General features: G+C 45.9%; 1 protein-coding gene across 1 annotated transcript in view; it reads right to left on the reverse strand.

Annotated features, from left to right (window-relative positions):
• myo18aa (myosin XVIIIAa) overlaps positions 1–20,000 on the reverse strand; it is an 82,895-nt gene that overhangs the window by 604 nt on the left and 62,291 nt on the right. The window contains 13 exon segments of the mRNA XM_048269541.1: positions 440–1,859; positions 2,587–2,709; positions 10,927–10,971; positions 12,184–12,323; positions 12,640–12,825; positions 13,430–13,567; positions 15,109–15,192; positions 15,575–15,691; positions 16,085–16,198; positions 16,412–16,558; positions 16,765–16,869; positions 18,800–18,910; positions 19,520–19,720. Coding sequence (XP_048125498.1) covers positions 458–1,859; positions 2,587–2,709; positions 10,927–10,971; positions 12,184–12,323; positions 12,640–12,825; positions 13,430–13,567; positions 15,109–15,192; positions 15,575–15,691; positions 16,085–16,198; positions 16,412–16,558; positions 16,765–16,869; positions 18,800–18,910; positions 19,520–19,720 — 2,913 coding nt within the window. The 3' untranslated portion in view covers positions 440–457.

Here is a 20,000-nt window from a genome sequence, read left to right on the forward strand (position 1 = left end):
AATCAATGTCTTAATTCCAGTCCGAGTAGAAAGTAAAGACTAACGGAAATGTTAATCACGTAATGGATTAGGTTGGTGTTAGAACATTTCAAATCCATGAGGCCACACAGGTCAACAACATTCTTGTCAGAGTGAAGAAAGTGTTTCACACAACCCATGCTCATCAATGGAAAAGACACAGTGTTAAAGTCATCGGAAGTACTGAAGTCAAGCTCACGGACAACGCAAAAAACGTTCCACGAAAGCACTAGCATTCCTCACAGGACTAAACTTTAGTTAGTACTAATGTGACTGTTAAAACATGCTGGGCGTTAGGTCAGAGTTTAAAGGTTTCAAATCAGTAAGGCCCAAAGTGGTCCTTGTGATGCAGTCCACAGGCACAGTCCACTGCTGGGTTAAGGTCACTCCATGCTCTCACACGGTTCTCAGGCTTCATCACCTCTGATCTAGCATTTCCTTAGTCACTATCTGGCTTGTACAGGTACTTCATCACTATGTTGTCCATCTTCTTCTGCTTCTTCTTCTCCTCCTTCTTACTCAGTGGGCGTTCGGGAGCAGCGTCGTCCGGTCCGTCCACATGCGACTCGTCGCCTCTGCGACCAGGTCCCTTCTTCACACTGCTGGAACTTCGGTACGAGACGGCGGAACAGGCGCTGGACGAGCTGGACTCTGACGATTCCGACTCTGAGGACGACTTGCTTTTCCTGGAGCTCTTCCTGGACGACTTCTTGCCCTTCCTCCGCGAGCCTCCGCCGCCGCGGCGGTGGTGACGGTCATCCTCGGAGGAGCTCTCCGACTCGGACGCGCGGCTCTTCTTCTTGGCCTTGTGGCAGCCGCTGCGCGAGCTCATGGTGCTGGAGGGCCGGCCGTAGTCCAGCGCCGAGCCCGAAGCCGAGCGACGCACGCTGGACATGCTGCGGCCTAGACACTCGTCCGCGTCCGCCGCTCCGTCCTCGTTCTCCTCCTCGCCGTCAGAGTCCTTCAGGCTCCGGCGCTTGAATTTGATTGGCTTGAAGCTCAGCACCTCGTTGATGGCCTTCTCCAGATCGGGGTCCAGGTAGTTGCGGTGGCTGACGGACTTGACGTCGCCGGTGTCGCCCGCCGCTGTGGAGGCAGCGTCTTCGGAGGAGCGGCCCGGCGTGGAGAGGCTGCGGCCCAGCGAGCGGACCGAGGACACTCCTCCCTCGCTGTACGCCACGCTCATGCGGTCGTCGTCGTCGTCCAGGCGGAGGCCAAACTCGCTCAGGCGGCTGCTGCGTGCGAGAGAGATGCGGGAGTCGGCGAGGCTGACGCTCCCAGGACTGCGAGAGCCGGTGCCGGCCCTGCGGCTCAGCGTGGGGCTATCGTCCATCCAGGAGCCGCTCCGCCGCACGCTGTAGCCGCTCACGCTCGACTTCACGTCGTCGTCGTCGTCATCGTCCTGGTCCATCCCGCGGCGCGTCGACATGCGGCTCGGGCCCAGCGACGACGCGCTGGACTCCTTATCGAACTCTGGGCTGCTTCGTGACGTCCAGCGCCGGTCCAGGCCCTTCCTCGCCCGGCTGGTCGCCTCCGAGTACGCCTGTGAGATGACCGAGCCTCGGTCGTCCATGTCGTCGCCAGGCTTGTCAGGCTTGGACTTGGCCTTGCGCAGCGAGGAGCGGTCAATCGTGTCCGACTGATCCTTCAGGGTGCTGAAGAGGGAGCTCTCGTCGCCCGTGCCCCCGATGGAGTCCTTCAGGTTGGAGCGCTTCCTGTAGCTCAGAGAGCTCATGACGGTCGCCGAGCGGTCCAGCTCTTTGGCCTCCTTCATGGACTCCGTCCCCTCCTTACCTTCAAGGCCCTCTTTCCCTTCCTTAGCGTCCACATTAACAGCATATCTGATGGGGCACGCACCAGAGTGGACGCACGGGGGGGGGGAACAACGTCCAGACAGAAGAGAAAAATGGCAGATTAAAGTAGGAAGATGCTGAGAGAATGAAAGACGTGTAAAGAGGGACTTGATTTAATTTGAAAGACAGATGAGGCAGAAACAGAGAAAATGTATACTGTATTAAAGGAATTCAATACAAGATCCCTTCTTTCTGACTGAATACAAAAGCATTTGCAATCACCTGGACTGAACTATAACCCCCTATCCCATGTGCTTATAGTCCAGAACAAAGAGCCCAGAATATAGACCTATTTTTCTATTGGAAGTTTCTATTTCTATTTGCAGTTATTCAGTGTACTCCTCTACACATAGTGGACTCTGGGGCGAACATCTATATAAAGAAAGAAGGTATTGAAAGAAAGCCTAAAGGAAGATGGCATATATGCACCTGTGAATGAGTACATAAACCATCTAATGGAGCCTCACACACACACACACACACACACACACACACACACATACACACAGAAACACGTAGAGACCACACACCCCCACTGACCAACCACAGTACAAACCTCAAGGAGTGAGGAGGAACTACCCTTTAGGTCTCTGAATGCCACGTCACGGTTGAGAACTGATGAGATGCCATTACTGACCCGTGCACCTATCAGAGACACGTCGGGGGCCGTAACACATCAGAGACAGGCCGTAACCCAGCGTGATTGAGTACTGACCTGGAGCCTTTCAGACTGCCCTCGTCCGACGGGGTCTTCGTGGAGCCTTTGTTCTTGGACAGCCACGACTTAACCCCGTCCACGCGGTCCTCCACTTCCGAGTCCATGTCTGAGTCATCTCCGCTGCATAGGACAGGACCGAGAGATAGGTAAGGTCATCGGAGAGATAGTTAATGTCATCCGCCAGGAGAAATGCCACCATTAACACAACATGATGGACACGGGAAAACGTGTAGACAGGGAGATGGACAGACAGATGAACAGGGTTAGCGTGGGAGAGAACACTTTGATTGAACCCAGTGACCAGATGAGATGAGAACACACACCATGTCACCTGTCATGAGTTAAATATCAAGGAATATTGAACAGCTATTAAAACAGCATCATGTTTAACTTAGAGTCAATGTTGTTAAAGGTGCCATGTGTAATGTCCGCCAAAAAATCAATTCATACTCCACATTCCATAAAAGATGGGGGCAGTATACCTCCAGAAAGTGAATTGGTCTACCCTAAAGTAACAACCGACAAGCGTGTATTGCAGTTTGGCTGGCGGTTATGTTGCCCGCGATACCGCCTCCCATGGCGAAACTGGTATTATGATACCTGTCGGGCTGTGGCTAGTAATTTAGCATGCTAATTCAGGTTGATATCTCTGCAGCACTATACCTTGTCATTTTTTTTTAATGACATCATCGCCCTTATTTCTTCTCATTCTTTTGATGCGTGTAGCTAATTTTTTGGATATTTTTACCTCAATTCTTACACATGGCACCTTTAAAGCTAGAAGATGAAAAAGTCTATGTAAAATCTTGACAAGCCATCACAGCATGAAACATCGAGACCTGTCATGACACATTATCATTAATGCTTGTATTACATGGCACTGTTATATCATGGAAGATAATGGATATGGCATATTCTATGACATGTTTGTAATATCCTTATGAAGGAGGGTTTAGGTTAAGTGTTTCTCACAGACGCTTTCTGGATTAGCCATGCACCAGGGTTCAACTCAATGTTTTTGTCCCCAAACAGGAAGTATCTAAGTCTGGGTAGAGAAGATCCGAACTGTGTTCCAATTTGCATACTTCTGTACTTACAATACCTAATATGAGTTCTCAAGCCAATGCACTTGTGCACTCATATTAGGTATTGTTAAGTACAGAAGTGTGTGAATTGGAACACAACCCCGAACTTAGATGAGGGCAGTGACACTTGTCTCCTCTCACTGCTGCAGCTACCTCAGGCAACCATTAAAGGAATCGCTTTCACACCATCCCCAGCCATCATGCATTTTAAACCAATAAAACTACTTCAAAATAACACTTGTTATGCATCCATCAAAGCAAGCAAAAGGGGAAAACACGGGTCACATGAATGTTAATTAAACCTTATGCTTGTAGGTGGCTTACTTTAGCATTTTTTTTTATATTTTGTATATTTATGGGAAGCAATTCCATGGTGTATGGAGAGAAATCACTTAAAGTACTTCACCTTTCCCAGAGAAATACTAAATGCTGTATTTTAGACAGGTTTGTTATGAACCCTTGGCATCCAGCTCTGCATACAACTAGTGTGGAACAGCTTAGTGTTGATTTAAAAGACACTTTGAACTCTGAATCTCTCAAAAACAACATTTACTGCCTCGCCGTCAAGGTTTTTTCCTCCCCACACATAATGGCACTACACGGCAGAATTATTAGATTACTTTAATAATTTAACTCATTAGCATATATTAAAAAGTCCATCAAAACATGCATGCGGGCTGTTAACAGTTGGCTGTTGTTGTGAAAGAGAGTAAACTGATTAAATAACGGCCTCGTCCATGGCTGTGCTCCTGGACCTGAGTACCTGTCGCTGCTCAGCTGAACATAAAATAACGCAGGGCGAGGGCGACCAGGAGAAACCAGCACTGTCTCTTAGCTGAATACAAATGGTCCACTCGAAACTCCAATTAACGTGGCTGCTGCCTGGACCTGGCTGTTATGGTCTCAATCGTCTTCCACACAAACAGCCTGAGTCTGCATAGAATTTGACTGTCTTATTATATCAGGAGATCTAAACTTGCATGTGGATAATCCTGAAAACAGTTATGACAAGGAATTAATTCCACTACTTGATACCTTCAACCTAACACAGCATGTACAGGGGCCAACTCACACTCTTGGCCATACCCTCGACCTTGTTATCACAAAGGGTCTCAATGTCTCTACAACAGTTAAAGACCTAGCCTTATCCGATAATTTCTGTGTGTTCTTTATTGTGTCTATGTCACCACACACTCAGATCTATGATAGTAAAAAGGAGACTCATAAATGAACACACAAGTGCTCTCTTTGAGCAAGCGCTCTCACAGACATCTAGTGAACTCTCAGAATCAGTAGATGATCTGTTGGATCATTTTAACTCAAAAATGGCTAATATTATGGATGATATTGCTCCATTAAAATTCAAGACAGTTTAAGACAAGCAGAAAGCACCATGGAAACAAAATCCAGCGGTTAAAATCCTAAAAAGAGAATGTAGGAAGACCGAAAGAAAATGGTGCAAATACAAACTTCAGATCCAGTCCACAGCACCCCCATTAATTTATTTCTATATAATGAATTACAAGACATCTGGAGAATGTTACATTCAAAAACAATAGACCATACATATTTTTCACACCCTCAGAACATCTATTGCCGAATCGTCGACTCTGTCCTCTCCCAGAAAATGTTTAATTTGTTTGATGTGATTTCCTGTATTCTGGTTCATTTTGGGGATGGCCAATACTTTAATTCAATCAAATTCACAGCCTACATCCTGATGTGTTGATATTGAGGCAATGATTCCATGCAATGGCTTGGGCTTCAGGGCCCCCTGACCCCTTGGGCCCCTGTGCCTGGGCCGGGTAGGCCCGTGGAGTAATCCATCCCTGCTCACAATTAGCACCTGAACTTGTCTCAACTAATAAATGCAATGAGTTTGCATCTTTTTTCAAAGGCAAAATTGATCAAATCAGACTGAACATATCTTCTTAGCAACTTCCTGGAAGTTCTGGAACTTCCAGCCTCAAGGGAAGGGGAACTTAACTTAGAGTTTAGTTTGATAGACTATGAAACTCTTGTAAAAACTGTCCAGAATCTCAACTCCTCCACATGTGGCTTAGACACTCTACCTACCAGTTTCTTTAAATCTGTTCTTCACCCAGAAAACAGCTGTTGTAAAGCCCCTTCTCAAGAAGAATACCTTAGATGCCACCATGCTAAACAACTACAGGCCCATATCCAATCTACCTTTTATTGGCAAAATTATTGAAAAAATAGTGCCTAATCAAGTAACCACCTTCTTAACATCAAATGGGTATTTTGATTACTTCCAGCCAGGTTTTTGGGCAAATCCCAGCACTGAAACAGCTCTTATTGAGGTTTTAAATTACATAGGCCTCAATACAGATGCAGGCAAAACATCAGTCCTAGTGTTATTGCGGCCTTCGACACTGTTGATCACAAAATATTACTACACAGATTAGAGCACTGGGTTGGACTTTCAGGTATAGTCATCAACTGGGTCAAATCATACCTACAAGAAAGGAGTTTGTTTGTTGCTATCGGCAACTGTACCTCTACGCCAACGTCCTTGACCTGTGGTGTCCCCCAGGGGTCGATCTTGGGGCCACTATTATTCAACCTCTGTATGCTCCCATTTGGACAAACCATCACAAACAATTTGATTTCCTATCATAGCAATGCCGATGACACCCAACTTTACTTAGCTCTTTCGCCAAATGACTATGGTCCCCTTGAATCTCTTTGTCAGTGTATTGACAAGATTAACAACTGGATGTCTCAACATTTTCTTCAGTTGAACAAAGAAAAAACTGAAGTAATTATATTTGGTAAAAAAGAGGAAAGACTTACAGTAAGGTTGCCACTCTCTTTGATATTAAAGGGCTTAAAGCAAAGGATACCGTTAGAAATCTTGGTGTCATAATTGACAGTGATCTAAATTTAAACAGCCACATGAAAGCAATAACCAAATCAGCTTTTTACCACCTCAAAAATATTGCCAAACTTAGAGGGCTAATGTCTAAACATGATCTAGAAAAACTTATTCATGCATTCATCTCCAGTAGGGTTGACTACAGTAATGGGCTTTCCACAGACCTTCCTAAAAAGACTATCAAACAGATTCAGATGATACAAAATCCAGCGGCTAGGGTTCTCACAAAAACTAGAAGAATTGACCACATTATTCCAATACTTAAAGCGATGGTTCGGAGTAATTTCACCCTAGGGTCCTTTGCACCATGACCCCGAGCCAAACACCCTCCCAGAACCTGTTTTCCCTTGGTCGAACCCTTGTCGAGTAGCGCTGTCAGAAAAGAATGAGTTTCTCGTTAGTGGAGTAATCTCGTAAATTACTCCACTAATAATGCCCTAAATGGTACGAAACTTCTACAGTAGTACAACTATGTTCTTTACTCATAAAACGAGGCATTGAAAAGTTTATTTAAATAACACTTGCCTGATGGATGCTACTATCTGCTACTATACCGCTGCGTCGACGTTACTTCCGTGATTTGGGAAAAGCCCGTAAAACTCCTGGCAGGAAGCATGCATAGGATGTAGATCCAGGAATGCACGTATATTTTGTTCATAGTACCAGTTTGCAACAATTATTAGTTAACACTAAGTTGTAAACACTTCGGAAAAAAAATATTAAAAACTGGATATACCAAAAAACGTTGATGTAATCGCTTAAACACTTTTTTAAATTATTGCCCTTTTATGATTTTATGTACCATCACCTTGTGTGTTTTATGTTTTCTTTTTCTTCTTATTATTTTATTATTATTCTTTACTTTTTAAACTCTTTGACTATTGCCCTTCTATGCTTATCAAGTATTTCTGTTTGCTTTTGTTCATGTAAAGCACATTGAATGACCTCTGTGTATGAAATGCGCTATATAAATAAAGTTGACTTGACTTGATCACTCTCATCTCTGGGCTCAGTGCTGAACTGCACGCACTGGGTTTTTATCATCTGACCCGTAGATCTGAGGATGGGCAGCTATTTACTTGTCCGTGTTAGAGTTTAGAGTTTCTGATCCGTCTACATTCAGCTGGAAGGACTCAAATACCTTCCCCTAAAGTAAATGGAGTTTACCTGGCTGCTTATTTCAAACAGCTCCCAGCCTGAGCCAAATGAAGGGCCAGGCCAACCAGCTGTGTGTGTGTGTGTGTGTGTGTGTGTGTGTGTGTGTGGATGAGAAATAACGAGATGGATACACCCCCACGTGAAACCAGCATGCTGGCGGTGAGATTTTAGGGGAAAAAAGCAATGAATACCATTTGGAGTCCCAGTTGTTTGCTAAGTGTTTTGAGAAGAGTGCTCGGACAGAATGCAAACAACTTGCTAGTTACCATGGCAGAGAGCTCTCTTATGATTGGTCCTCTCTGGAGTCACATGACGACCATAGAACATACAGGTCAAAACTAGACTAAACAAGACTAAATCTTAATATTTCTGTTCAAACATTTCAAGCAGTTCACTGAGGGTTCAAATAACTGGACTACTAGTATCTGAGAGAGAGACAGAGATGTAGTTACATGTAGATGTTTCAGAAAGAGCTCAAATGTCCCTCTAGAGGCCTCTTCAAGAGAGTAAGTCTTTAGTACAGTACAGAAAAGGCTCTAGACTATAGAAAACAGCCTATTTAAAGGGACACCAGGCAACCCTGATGCTTTTTCTCTACGAAACTCCCCCTTGCACGGTCTGAAGCTCTTTTCCTTTTCTTTGCGTCTTCTGTGAAGGGTTTTCGCTGCTTCTTCGCCGGCTCTTGTCATTATACACACGTTTGCAACAATCTCTAGCGTTTCGTTAGCCTGCCTGCTTCGGTCGGCGGGTACACTGAACTTGCAAGCGGGATATTCTTCCTACAGGCAGTAGGGGCGGGCGAGAGAATCTTCATTCGCCCTGTAACGAGTCATTTAACCATATACCGACTTACGAAGATGAGTAATTAACACGAAAACGTTTCCTGGTGTCCCTTTAAGAGAGTAAGTCTTTAGGACAGTACAGAAAAAGCTCTAGGCTATAGAACAGTCTCGTCAATGTTTAACCAGGCGCGGTAGTTCTTGAAAGCCCTATCCATAGCCCTGATAAACATCCATCATTTAAACTAAGGAATTGCCAGATTTTTCCACACAATTACTCCTATTCAATTTTCACAAGCACAATAAGATGTTAAGGCGCACACGCACGCCCACACACAAACACACACCCACTGACATTCTCATACACACAAATACACCACCTTAAAACACACACACACACACACACACACACACACACACACACACACACACACACACACACACACACACACACACACACACACTCACAAGCAGACACAAAGACATACAAATAAAGAAAGAAACACACACACACGCACACACACACAAACACACAGCTCTAACAATGCCCTGGTTGGACAGAGGTGCCTAATAATGGAGTGCTTTCCACGTCATGTCACACCCCATTTTCGTGATGGTTCGGCCCAACACCCCCACCCAGACCCATGACTCTACCTCCCCGCGCTATTAGGGAACAAATGCACTAACCAGGTTCAGAGGGCCGTGATAATCTGTTGTGACAATGGCCCCTCGATGGGGTCTCCTACCCTCACTACACACAATTACATTCATCATTAAGTGTCTGAGAAGTCTCCCTCTTCTGTTTGTTTTTCCACATATTGTCTTCCATCTCTCTTACTTCAACTGTTACAGCGTATGAATGACTTTACCGCCCTGTGTATGTGTCAACAGATATAGAAAAGATCATATTAAAATATAATTAAAAGGGAAATTAAAGATTAAGATAATTGAAAGGGGGAAAAAGATTTGGAAAATCAAAGGGAAAACACAAACATAATTGTGCTCAAAATAAAGACCTGAGATGATGCAGAGCTTTATAATGCACTTCCACTGACCCAAATCAATATAGATACACTCTATAATTCTCACTGACGTTAACAAGAAGATCTAAACTGAGTACTATTTCATAAGGATGCAACCGTGCAAATTCATCATTCTGCACTATAAGAAGAAATCGATTACTCCATTAGTGTAGGATATAACCAGAGAAATGTACTTTATGAGGCCCCTCAGGTCTCTTCAGCCTTTCTTAAGGACAGACATGGCTGGTCAGAGAGGGGCACTGTTACCTCTCATAATCTCCCCCCAATCTGCATTTATTCATTTAGCAGGTGTTTTCATCCAAAACTACTCACTTATGTATTATATTACAAGGGACACTGTCCCTGGAGCAACTCAGGGCTAAGAGCCTTGCTCAAGGGCACAACGGTGAAAGCCAGGTATGGAATATTTCATATTGCTACAGCATGCTAGCTCAGCTCCTTAACCACTACGCTACAACCGCCCCAACATCCCCTATCCTGCAATGTAAAAACAAAACAATTCTTCCACTACTGCAGGATAGCATTGTAATAGTGATGTGAATACTATGATACGGTAATATGGCTTCCACAGGCTTCTCTACCGTCAGCAGAGAGATGAGTGGTTCTGGAGAGGCTGATAGGTAAGTAAGTGTACACCTTTCACAGATCCCCGTGGGGAACCACATAGAACCGGAGTCTGGAGTAGATCGAGTCCTGTTCTGGCACAGGCTCACCAGAACCGGGCCAGATCCAGTCCAGACTCCACCACTGTTTGTTATCCCACTACAGTGGTTAATTGGTGACCTGTTCAGCGTACTCAAGGAGCTGACAGTGTTTGATGGAGAGAGTTTAAACGAGCCAAATGAACAGACATGGTTTGGGTGTTAAAGTCAAATGAACAGGCATGGTTTGGGTGTTGGAGTCAAAGGAACAGACATGCTTTGGGTGTTGGAGTCAAATGAACAGGCATGCTTTGGGTGTTAAAGTCAAAGGAACAGACATGCTTTGGGTGTTGGAGGCAAAAGAACAGGCAGTGGTTGAGATGAATGAGCAGGTATGGCTTGGGAGCGATAAGTGTATTAGCACCAATGGACACTGATGCATGAGACTCTTCACCAGTTACAAAACCGCACGACTGGATGCAAATGAGCAGGCTCGCCAGGAATGATGCAATATTGAGGTCTGATCCGGACATTATTCTCATTAAAGGATTTCAGATTGCTTAAATAATGGCTTTCATGATGCATTTTTAGGTGAAATTAGTAGTAAACAATGTGCAAAATAGTCACACACATCCTCAATAGAGCACGCTCCTGTGGTGAGTTAACAACAACCTTCTCACAACTCAGTCAAAACAAACGAAATGGGGAGAAGACGTTTCCATGTTGGGGTCTCACGTTTTGTTCTTTCTTTTCTGATACTTTGTCACCATGTCTTGTAAACTGCCACACACAAGAAAGGGGAGAAAACAGGGAAAGACAGATTAAAAAAGAAGACAAGAGTCGCACAAGGGAACTCCACATCAAAAATGCACAACATAGGGTCAGGATGAAACAACTGAGGCGTGCTTCTTCTCTCCGAAAAGCACACCGGAAACCTGAGCCTGACCCCTGTATCGGCCTGCTCTGGGGGGCAGGGAGTTAGCTTGGTCTGTTCATCCTCTCTGTGATCTCCTTTCTGGCCCAGGAGGAGGAGGAGGAGGAGGAGGAGGAGGAGGAGGAAGAGGAAGGGGAATCTATCGCTCTGCATTGTTTACCTCCGAGTGGCTCAGAGGTGGTCTATCCCAGCTACTGTATCCCACACAACAAGGGGCCCAGCGGGAGCCCAAACAAGAGAAAAACCAACACATACAGAGATGGAGAGAAAGCAAGAGAGAGAGAGAGAGAGAGAGAGGGAAGGAGAGAGAGGCTCAGGGGATGTGATTAAACCAGGACAGCATCACAAAACACAGAAGCCGAGAGAGAGAGAGAGAGAGAGAGAGAGACTCAACAGACTGAATGAAACAGAGACAGGGAGGCAGAGGAAGAGGGATAAAGAGAGTGGTACCCACGGCCAGAGAAAAGAATGCAGAGAAGGACACAACAAAGTGAAGAGATAAACAACAAACAAACCAAGCAACAAACTAAAGGGAAAAACAAACAGTGGGGCACAAAGGAAGAGAGAGTGAAAAAGCACAAGAGTGGGCAGAAAAACACAAACACACACACACACACACACACACACACACACACACACACACACAACATGCAGCCTCAGGAAATCCCATAAGGGCGTACTCTGTTTGTTTCCCCAAAATATCACTGAGTTAGAACTATCTGCTGAGTCATGACTAGAGTTAGAACTAACTGCTGAGTGATAACTACAGAGATAGAACTAACTGCTGAGTGATAACTACAGAGATAGAACTAACTGCTGAGTCATAACTACAGGGTTAGAACTACCTCCTCAGTCAGAGGTCCAGAGTGGCAACTACCTCTTCAGTCAGAGGTCCAGAGTGGCAGCTACTTGCTGAGTCGTAACTTCAGAGTGAGAAATACTTGCTGCGTCATAGTTAAAGAGTTAGGAGAACCTGTCGAGTCATAGTTCCAAAGTTAGGAGAACTTGCTGAGTCATAGTTGCAGCAGAGATCTTGAGATCCCGGAGATTGGCCTTACCTGCTGATGAGGTCATCGTTATCGTCGCTCGCCATGTCGTCCTCGATGGCGGCCTGCAGGTCTCCGATCCTCTTGAAGGCCAACTTGAGGTCAGCCTGCAGGCTCTGATTGGCTGCCTCCAGACTCTCAATGTCCATTTCCTGTTCAAAGAGCAGCAGGATGTGAAGACATGGTTGAGGTAAAACAATCAGACACCAGAATAAGAAATGGGTTCATTTCTAAGCATGTATCCTTAAAGGAGGATTTGCTCTTAGTTGTATGGCATAAATACCTCTTAAATATTCAAATCAAGACCAGAGAAAAACAATTTACCACAAGCAAAACATCAATATAGAGAATAAAAACCTGGATATATCTCTTCAGCTTAACTTGTAGATCAGGTACAAAGGGATCACAAACTCTACACACTATCCAAACACACCAAATGTCTCTGAATAGAGGGCCAGTGGTACGCACCAGTTCGTGCTTCTTGCGGCTGGCCTCGCCCTCTTTCTTGGACAGCTCGGCCATCTCCTCCTTCAGGTCGCGCACCTGGCGCTGCATGCGCTTGTTCTGCTCCTTCTCCCGGTTCTCCCCGGCCACCCGGTGGTCACGTTCCTCCACCACCTTCTCCAGGTTCTCCTTCAGACGTGTCACCAGGCCCTGATGAGAACCACAAACGTGGAGAAAGAGGAACAGAACCTTACCAACACTGCTGGAACATTTAGTCTGGTTCTTCATCTGTACATCAAATAGCACCACAAAATCTAAGCTGGCCATTTAATGCCATGCTCACAATATGAAGGCGGATAAAACAGTTTCAGGTGGTGCTATAAGGCATTCTAGACAGTTTCATGTGATGCCAAAGTATTGAGGCATTCCATACATTTCCATGTGACGCTAAAGTACATTTACAAAAGGCCATTCCTTCTGTCGAACTAAAACTAGTGCTGAAGATGATGATAATAATAATAATAATAATAATAATAATAAGCTTTATTTGTATAGCACCTTTCATACACAAGTGCAGCTCAAAGTGCTTTACATTTGGAACATTTAACACAATAATAAGTTGAAACCAAAGAGGGCAAAAACAGATTCATATCCAAAAATCTGCTTTGTTCATGCAGCCAAATTCTTCTTGCCAAATGCCACCCACCAACTCTGACCTCCATCAAATGACCTCCCCCCAGTGCCCTGGGGTCACCCCCGGTCACCCCCTGCCCCCTGTGCGTGCTGCGCTGTGCTGCGATCGATGAGCTCGTACCTCCAGGCGCTTGATCTGTGTGCGCTCGTACTCCAGCTTGGTGTCCAGCTCGCGGATCTTGGCCTCCTGCCGGCTGACCAGAGACTTCTCCACCATCGACTGCTCCCGAAACTCCAGCTGGCTCTGCAGGGACTGCACCTGGGGGCGAAGAGAGCAGAGAACACTGTGGGAGGTTTGTGTTTTGTGTGTGTGTGTGTGTGTGTGTGTGTGCGCATAGTATGCATATTTGGGGTTGGAGGTCTGAGACCTTTGTGTGCATTAGTGCGTCTGTGTATACATTTGTGCATGTGTATAGCTATATAAATGCATATGTATGTGTATACTCAGTGTTGGGGGTTAGAGACCTGTGTGTGTGTGTGTGTGGGTGTGTGGGTGTGTGGGTGTGGGGAGTAAAGCGTCAGGATAAGGATGGAGAAGCTGAATGATAAATAAATGGTATTATAATATATGGTATAATATTAGCATAGTGTGTTACAGTGTTTATTGGAATGGGGGTATGTGTAGTTAAGATACAGCTGGATTCAAGAACATCTCCCTGAAGAGGCTTCTACCAAGCAACAAAAACACCATGGCATTGCTACGACAACAATCACTCTTTTACTAATTCATTTTCTTTCTATCCTTTCCTCTTCCCTCTCTCTGCCTCTGTCTCTTTTCTGCTTCCAAACACTAAACGACGACCATCCATCCTACAACAACAATCACACCAATACTAATTAATTCCATACCTCTCCTCTTTCGCTCTCTCATTCTCTCATTTTCTCTTTCCCTCCTCTCTGCCATCTCCCTCTTTCTCTCCTCTCTCACCTCTCTGTTACTCTCCCTCTCTCTCTCTCTCTCTCTCTCTCCTTCCAGATGAATACTGATGGTCCCTGGAGTTGTGTGTGGATAAGCAGCCGACTTTGCTGTTGTTTTTCTCCAGTCCTCTCCGGTGTGAGAGATGGCCGAGCTAGCGGCCAGCAGTGCAGGCGATCGGCCATGAATAACAATAATGCGCACAAAGACCGCCAAGACCGACACCGACGTCTCTCACTACTACTTGGCAAATGAAGGCCTTCTTAAATGCCATTAAGCAATGCGCCTCACACTGAATGTCATCCATCTGGGCAGCCTGTCTAATGAGAAGCTTTGGGCTGGATGTGGAGCTGCTGTTTGGGGGAGTGTGCTGGACTCTATTAGGAGCTGGAGCATTAGAGGAGGCTATCTGGCTGCTCAGACCAGCAGAGCTTATCACTGAGGGGCCAGTGGCTTTGGATGGTTATCTCACTGGACTGTGTCTGTGTCTGTGTGTGTGTGTGTGTGTGTGTGTGTGTGTGTGTGTGTGTGTGAGAGCGAAGAGAGGGTGGGTGAGTGTGTGTGAGTGTGTGTGTGTGTGTGTGTGTGTGTGTGTGTGCGTGTGTGTGTGTGTATGTGTGTGTGTGTGTGTGCGTGAGACTGAGAGAGAGAGGGTGGTGTGTGTGTGTGTGTGTGTGTGTGTGTGTGTGTGTGTGTAGAACAGTCATAGAAGTGTGCATGGAGCTCGACCGGGTTGGAGTGTGTCTTTGATCCAATGTAGGTCAGAGACAGCAGGTTGGGAGTGATGGAGAGGTCACCGATTGCTGGGAGGGGTGTGTGTGTGTGTGTGTGTGTGTGTGTGTGTGTCTGTGTGTGTGTGTGTGTGTGTGTGTCCTGTAGTGTACCTTCTCCTGGATCTCCTGCTTCTCCTTCATGAGCTCCTCCATCTGGGCCTGCAGGTCACTGATCTGGGCCAGGTCCCGCGCAGACTACAGGAAAAATAACAACAAACGTTAATCAGAGGGAATATGTGTATGTGTGTGTCAGCAAAAAAATCAGAGAGAGAAAGGGAGGGAGAGAGAGAGAGAGAGAGGGAGAGAAGAGATGGAGGGAAGACAGAAAGATTGTCCACATATCCATAACTGCGCTGAAAGATGTTATTACACCACCAGTGGAGTCCCTGATGAAGCCATCAGTAATGCCACCCTATGACAACTTCACACACAGTCAGCAGTTTGGGCTAGGTGACTGGGTTCAGGTGGTGTGTGTGTGTGTGTGTGTGTGTGTGTATCTGTGTCTGTGTGTGTGTGTCCCTGTCGTCCATCATGGTGCTGGCCTGTGGTGCTGATGCTGACGCAGGATGGGTGTTACCTGAGAGACGGCAGCCTTGTGCTTCTTCATGAGCTCATTCATCTCCTCCTGGTCCTCCTCCTGACGTGACTGCAGGTCATTCTTCTCCTTCTGCAGACGACTCAACTGTTCATCCAGCTGAGAGAGAGAGAGAGAGAGAGAGAGAGAAACAGTGAGAAAGGCAGAAGAAAATGAGGGAGGGAAAGAGAAAGGGAGAAGAGAGAGAGAGAGAGGCAGAGAGATAGAAACAGTGACAAAAGCAGAAAGAGAGAGAGAGAGAGAGAGAGAGAGAGAGAGAGAGAGAGAGAATGGAGGGCAAAAGAGGGAATGAGAGGGAAAAGGCGATACAGAAGTGAGAGAGAGAGAAGTAAAGAGAGAGAAGTAAATATCCATCACCTAAAAAAAAAGCCGAGGCTACCTACACTGTCCGATATGTTTAAATGGCCAGTGCTACAATGAATGACTAGTCATTGGTTGTTACGTTTTGTTTACATTAAGAACAGGAAGTGATGCGGTCCTTCTCTCACTCACCGACATCTTGGCCTTGGAGATGTCCTCCATCTGGATGTGCAGGTCCTCAATCTCCAGCTCCATGGACTTCCGGGCCTTCACCGCAGCTGCACATGTGAACTCCGACTCCTCCAGCTGAGAGAGGGGTCAAAGGTGAAAGGTCAACAGGTCAGATGAGTCAACAGCCAGAATCACTGAGAGTCAACTACTCCCATGCACCGGCATAGTTCTACTCTATGGGTAACACAACGTGTTCTCCACTACACAAAACAAATGAATGAAGATTAAGGTGATCCTGCTTTAATGGGCTATTAACTCTAAACTGTTAGCACTAGCAAAGACATTGACCTGGTTCTTGAGCTGGGAGATCTCCCTCTTGCTGGGGGCGTTGTTCTTCAGGTGGTCCAGCATGATCTGGGCGTCGGCCAGCAGCACCTTGGTGCGCTTCAGGTCCTTCTTCAGACGCTTCTCCGTCTCCACGTCTCTGTGGCTCACCTGCACAGGTAAACGGACGACAGGTAAACAGAAGACGGGTAAACGGAGACAGGCTGCACAAGACCCTGTTTAAGGCTAAATGTTTCATGGGTCACAGAGGGTCCTTGTGTGTAGTGTTTGTATAGGGGGATGTGTGTGTGTGTGTGTGTGTGTGTGTGTGTGTGTGTGTGTGTGTGTGTGTGTGTGTGTGTGTGTGTGTGTGTTACCTGGTCCTGGGCGTTGACCAGCTTGGCCTCCAGGTCCCTGCGTTCCCTCAGAACCTTCTGCTTGTCGTCGTACTCCTCCTCCAGCTGGACCTCCATCTGCTTCAGCTGAACACACACACACAGAGGGGGATCACACCAGGTCTACACACACACACACACACACACACACACTACACACACACACACACACACACACACTACACACACTACACACACACACCCTTACATACCAGTAGCAGCAACTGGAATCCATGCATTTCCACAGAATTATTTTTGGAATCTGATCCCTTATCATACCTGTTCACTTTCATTAATTTCGACTTATCGTGACTAAATTCAAGATGGCGTGAGCGGTAAACTTCCTGAAGGTACTGCCTGTATAAATCATCTTGTAAATAAACTACCAGTGCTTTTTCAAAGTTCTCAATGTCTCGTTTTAAGTGTCAGGGCCCTCGGAAGTCTACCAATGAAGTGTGGAGCTACTTTGAGCCTCGTAAATGGTGTAAAACAGTGATTTATTTGCATGGCTAGCCCAATGCCCGTGGCACCCTCATTGAAAACCTGTTGGTAGCATCGGCTAACTAGCGCCAGATTTCGGAGTGCAGGGGACAAGCCGAGATGAGCTGAGACACTCGGTATCATGTTTCAACACACTTTAGGTCAATATCACACCGAACTTCTCCTTTAAGTTTCAAATCAACATGACTGTTTCCATTCTAATGCTGCTGCTGTCGCCTTCTTTGGTTTCCATCAAACTGGCTAATTACAGCAGCTAATAAGGAAACAGCGTTGTTTCCCTGTCTTAAATCGGATTACAGCGTACGTTGTGAAGGAGTAAACAGCATTAGGGCTGCGTGCATCACTGTGCTCTGCAGAGGGATGTCCCTCGCAATAACAATGAGGAAATGAGAGGAAATCAGCTTCATTACAGTATGTGTGTGTGTGCGTGTGTGTGAGAGTATGTGTGTGTGTGCGTGCATGTGTGTGTGAGAGTATGTGTGTGTGTGTGTGTGTGTGAGTATGTGTGTGTGTGAGTATGTGTGTTTATGTGTGAGTGTGTGTGTGTGTGTGTGTGTGTGTGTGAGAGAGTATATGTGTGTGTGTGTGTGAGTATGTGTGTGTGTGCGTGTGAGTATGTGTGTGTGAGAGTATGTGTGTGAGTGTGTGTGTGTGTGAGGAAATGAGCTTCAATACAGCTCTCCAGAACCTCCACGCCTAATCCGCCCATGTAGTCGCAGTCGTTTATTCACCCGACACTTCTACCCAAGGCAACCTACACTAGACGGTTTCCCTCAACAGGCGTGCGAGGGCACTGTGGATCCGACCCATGATCTTGTTAGCATCTACAAGGGCGTTCAAAAATGACACAACTTCTCAGCCATCAACTGTGAAGTGTGCTAGTGAGATGGTTGGGGTGTTATATACAATGGCGCTCTCCCGACTGAGAGCGAGTTGTATGGTCAGCACCAACGCATCAACTGACCTAGAGGAACAGGGCAGAACCGCAGATCCTTCTGTGTGGATTTATATCTTTTATCATAAGCAAACAAACATCTTCTTCTCTTCTTGACATGAGAATTAACAAAGTGCAAGTGCACATTTGAGAAAAGTGTGTTTGAAAATCCATAATCAAATAACCTTCATTATATTATTTTTTAATGTAAATAATATTTTATAATTGTATAAATAACATTATTTTTTGCACCAAATCAAATTATTTGTATTAGTCAGTACAAATACCTAAAATTTGTGGATATGTCAGAAAGACCTTGTTTATTTTTAGTTGATGATATGCATGTGTGCTCCCTGGATGGCTTCTAAACCCATTATCCTGATGTTGTTAGCATCTTAGCATTAGCTTTAGCAAAACTGATCCAGAGATGTGAGTGGGATGTGTCTGTGATTGGGCTGGATTGGGTCCGGTCTGTAAGAGATGTGAGTGGGATGTGTCTGTGACTGGGCTGGATTGGGTCCAGTCTGTAAGAGATGTGAGTGGGATGTGTCTGTGACTGGGCTGGATTGGGTCTGGCCTCACCTTCTTACTGCAGGACTGCCGAATCTCCTCCACCTCCTCATCCTTGCCCTCAATCTCTTTAGAGTGCTGCTGGCGCAGTCTCTCCATCTCCATCTCCAAACGCAGCTTAGCCTGAAACACACACACACACGCACACACAGAGGCACACAGACACACACACAGGCCCACACACACACACACAGAGGCACACAGGCACACATACACACACAGAGGCACACAGACACACAGACACACACACACACACACACACACACACACACAAACACACAGACACACAAACACACAGAGAAAAGCACACACAGACTTACTTCACTTATGGGCAAAACTTTTTAAGACATGCAAACTTTCTAAAAAGACTTTCATAAAAAATGTTTTTAGAGAAACTTAGAAGTGAGACACTCCTACAGTAAATAGCCCCTCTGCAGTAGCATCACGTCTGCGCTGAGAACATCCCGCTGGTATGATCTAATCTGACTGAATAAGCATTTATTCCTCCGTGCTCTTCCTCTGAACTACTGAACTACTGAGGTGCTGCTTTGGTATGGAGACTTTGCCTCTGGACACGTTTCACCACCTGTGATATTACGTCCTCATGATTCGATACATCCATTTATTCATTAATGTGTGCTTCCTATAAAGTGACTTACACATGTCAATTATTACAATTGTTTTGTTTCAGCCCCCCCCCACACACACACAAAATACACACATATCTCCTACCTGCTCGAGCATCTGGATGGAGCCAGCCTGTTCATCCAGCTCCTCCTCCTGGTCCTTAACCTTGGCCTCAAGGTCGCGCAGCTGTTTCTTGATCTTGGCCAGCGAGGCCTCGTCCTTGGACTCCTGGGACGACAGGTCCTGCAGCTCGGCCTCCAGCTGCTCCACCTTCAGGTTGGCTGCACACAGCTCCATGTCCTTATCCTGCAGAGGGGCAGAGAGAGGGATGGAGGGGGCACGGGTTACCTTTACCATCAGCACATGACACGGACCAAAGACTCCTACACCCGCACCGTAGTAAGGGAGCACCAAGACTCCATAACCACATCTCACCAGGTAAAAGAGGGGTAGAGAGTTTGGATGAAAGATGAAGAGAGAGAGAGAGAGAGAGAGAGAGAGAGAGAGAGAGAAAGAGAGAGAGAAAAAGAAAGAAAGAAAGAAAGAAAGAAAGAGAGAGAGAGAGAGAGAGAGAGAGAGAGAAAGA

This window comes from Alosa alosa, chromosome 2 (genome assembly GCF_017589495.1).
Source record: "Alosa alosa isolate M-15738 ecotype Scorff River chromosome 2, AALO_Geno_1.1, whole genome shotgun sequence".
NCBI classification, from domain to species: Eukaryota; Metazoa; Chordata; class Actinopteri; order Clupeiformes; family Clupeidae; genus Alosa; species Alosa alosa.